Below are 1,023 nucleotides of genomic sequence, written 5' to 3' on the forward strand. Positions count from 1 at the left end.
CCAGGACCGAAAATCGTTCCCAGTCTGAGCCTCCCCATCGGTTCCCAACCCCCACTATGAGAACCCCTGTCTTACACAGAGAGAAACCAGAAGACATCTGGGTTCTGCCTGTCCTCTCTGTCCTGTTTTCTATTTAACCATGCAGAACCTCTGAGTGAAAGGAACTAGAACAGAACCAAGTCAGGATCACTCACTAAGTCCTCCCAGCTGCTTGATGACAGCAGCCAGTGTGCTGTTGGTGACGCACTCCAGTTCGCTGGCGACCCCATCAGGCAGAGCTCCGCGGCACAGGTACCTGGGCTCGATGATCCTCTTCACCAGCGGCATCCCTCAGCTGCAAAACCAATCAGAACAACAATCAGCCTGCTATTGGACCAGATATCTACTCTTACTCCTTACGCACCCTAATTACTGCAGTATCAGGAATGTGCCTCTTGGTTGCCCAGGCAATGCCATCATCACCATGGCAACACAGAGCCAGCTTCACACCTTGGGCTGCTCCCCACACACTGAGCTTACTGTTGCTAGGAGACGTTTGGGGAGGGGGGGATGATGATGCAGCTGTGGAACCTGGAGTAATCAGATTACTTACCAAGTTCTGCTGCTAAGTGGTGCTAGGCCTTGGTCAGAACTCCTTCATGCCAACCAAAGGTCCAGAACCAGGAGTGTCAGACCCACCATCAGGACCCCATCCTGCTGACATCCTCCATCATCCCAGTGGGGGTGTCACTCAGTATGGAAGACGTCCGCTGGTTCTCTCTTCTGAGATGTTCTGCTGAGCTGAGATTGTGATTCTGGAAGATCTGATGGATCACAGGCTAATGCAGAGCCTAACCCTCCAGATCGGCTGACTGGGAACCATGAGGGATGATCCTCTGCTCCCATGATGTTCCAGTCTGATACTGTTTCTCTAGATGGTTCTGGTCTGATGTATTTCAGATGGTTCTGGTCTGATGTATTTCAGATGGTTCTGGTCTGATGTATTTCAGATGGTTCTGGTCTGATGTATTTCAGATGGTTCTG

General features: G+C 51.2%; 1 protein-coding gene across 1 annotated transcript in view; it reads right to left on the reverse strand.

Annotated features, from left to right (window-relative positions):
- LOC107082651 (wiskott-Aldrich syndrome protein family member 3-like) overlaps positions 1-1,023 on the reverse strand; it is a 17,051-nt gene that overhangs the window by 12,518 nt on the left and 3,510 nt on the right. The window contains exon 2 of the mRNA XM_015371436.1: positions 195-334. Coding sequence (XP_015226922.1) covers positions 195-327 — 133 coding nt within the window. The 5' untranslated portion in view covers positions 328-334. The remainder of the gene's footprint in view (positions 1-194; positions 335-1,023) is intronic.

The sequence above is a fragment of the Cyprinodon variegatus genome, unplaced genomic scaffold, assembly GCF_000732505.1.
Source record: "Cyprinodon variegatus isolate N-32 unplaced genomic scaffold, C_variegatus-1.0 Scaffold58, whole genome shotgun sequence".
NCBI lineage: Eukaryota > Metazoa > Chordata > Actinopteri > Cyprinodontiformes > Cyprinodontidae > Cyprinodon > Cyprinodon variegatus.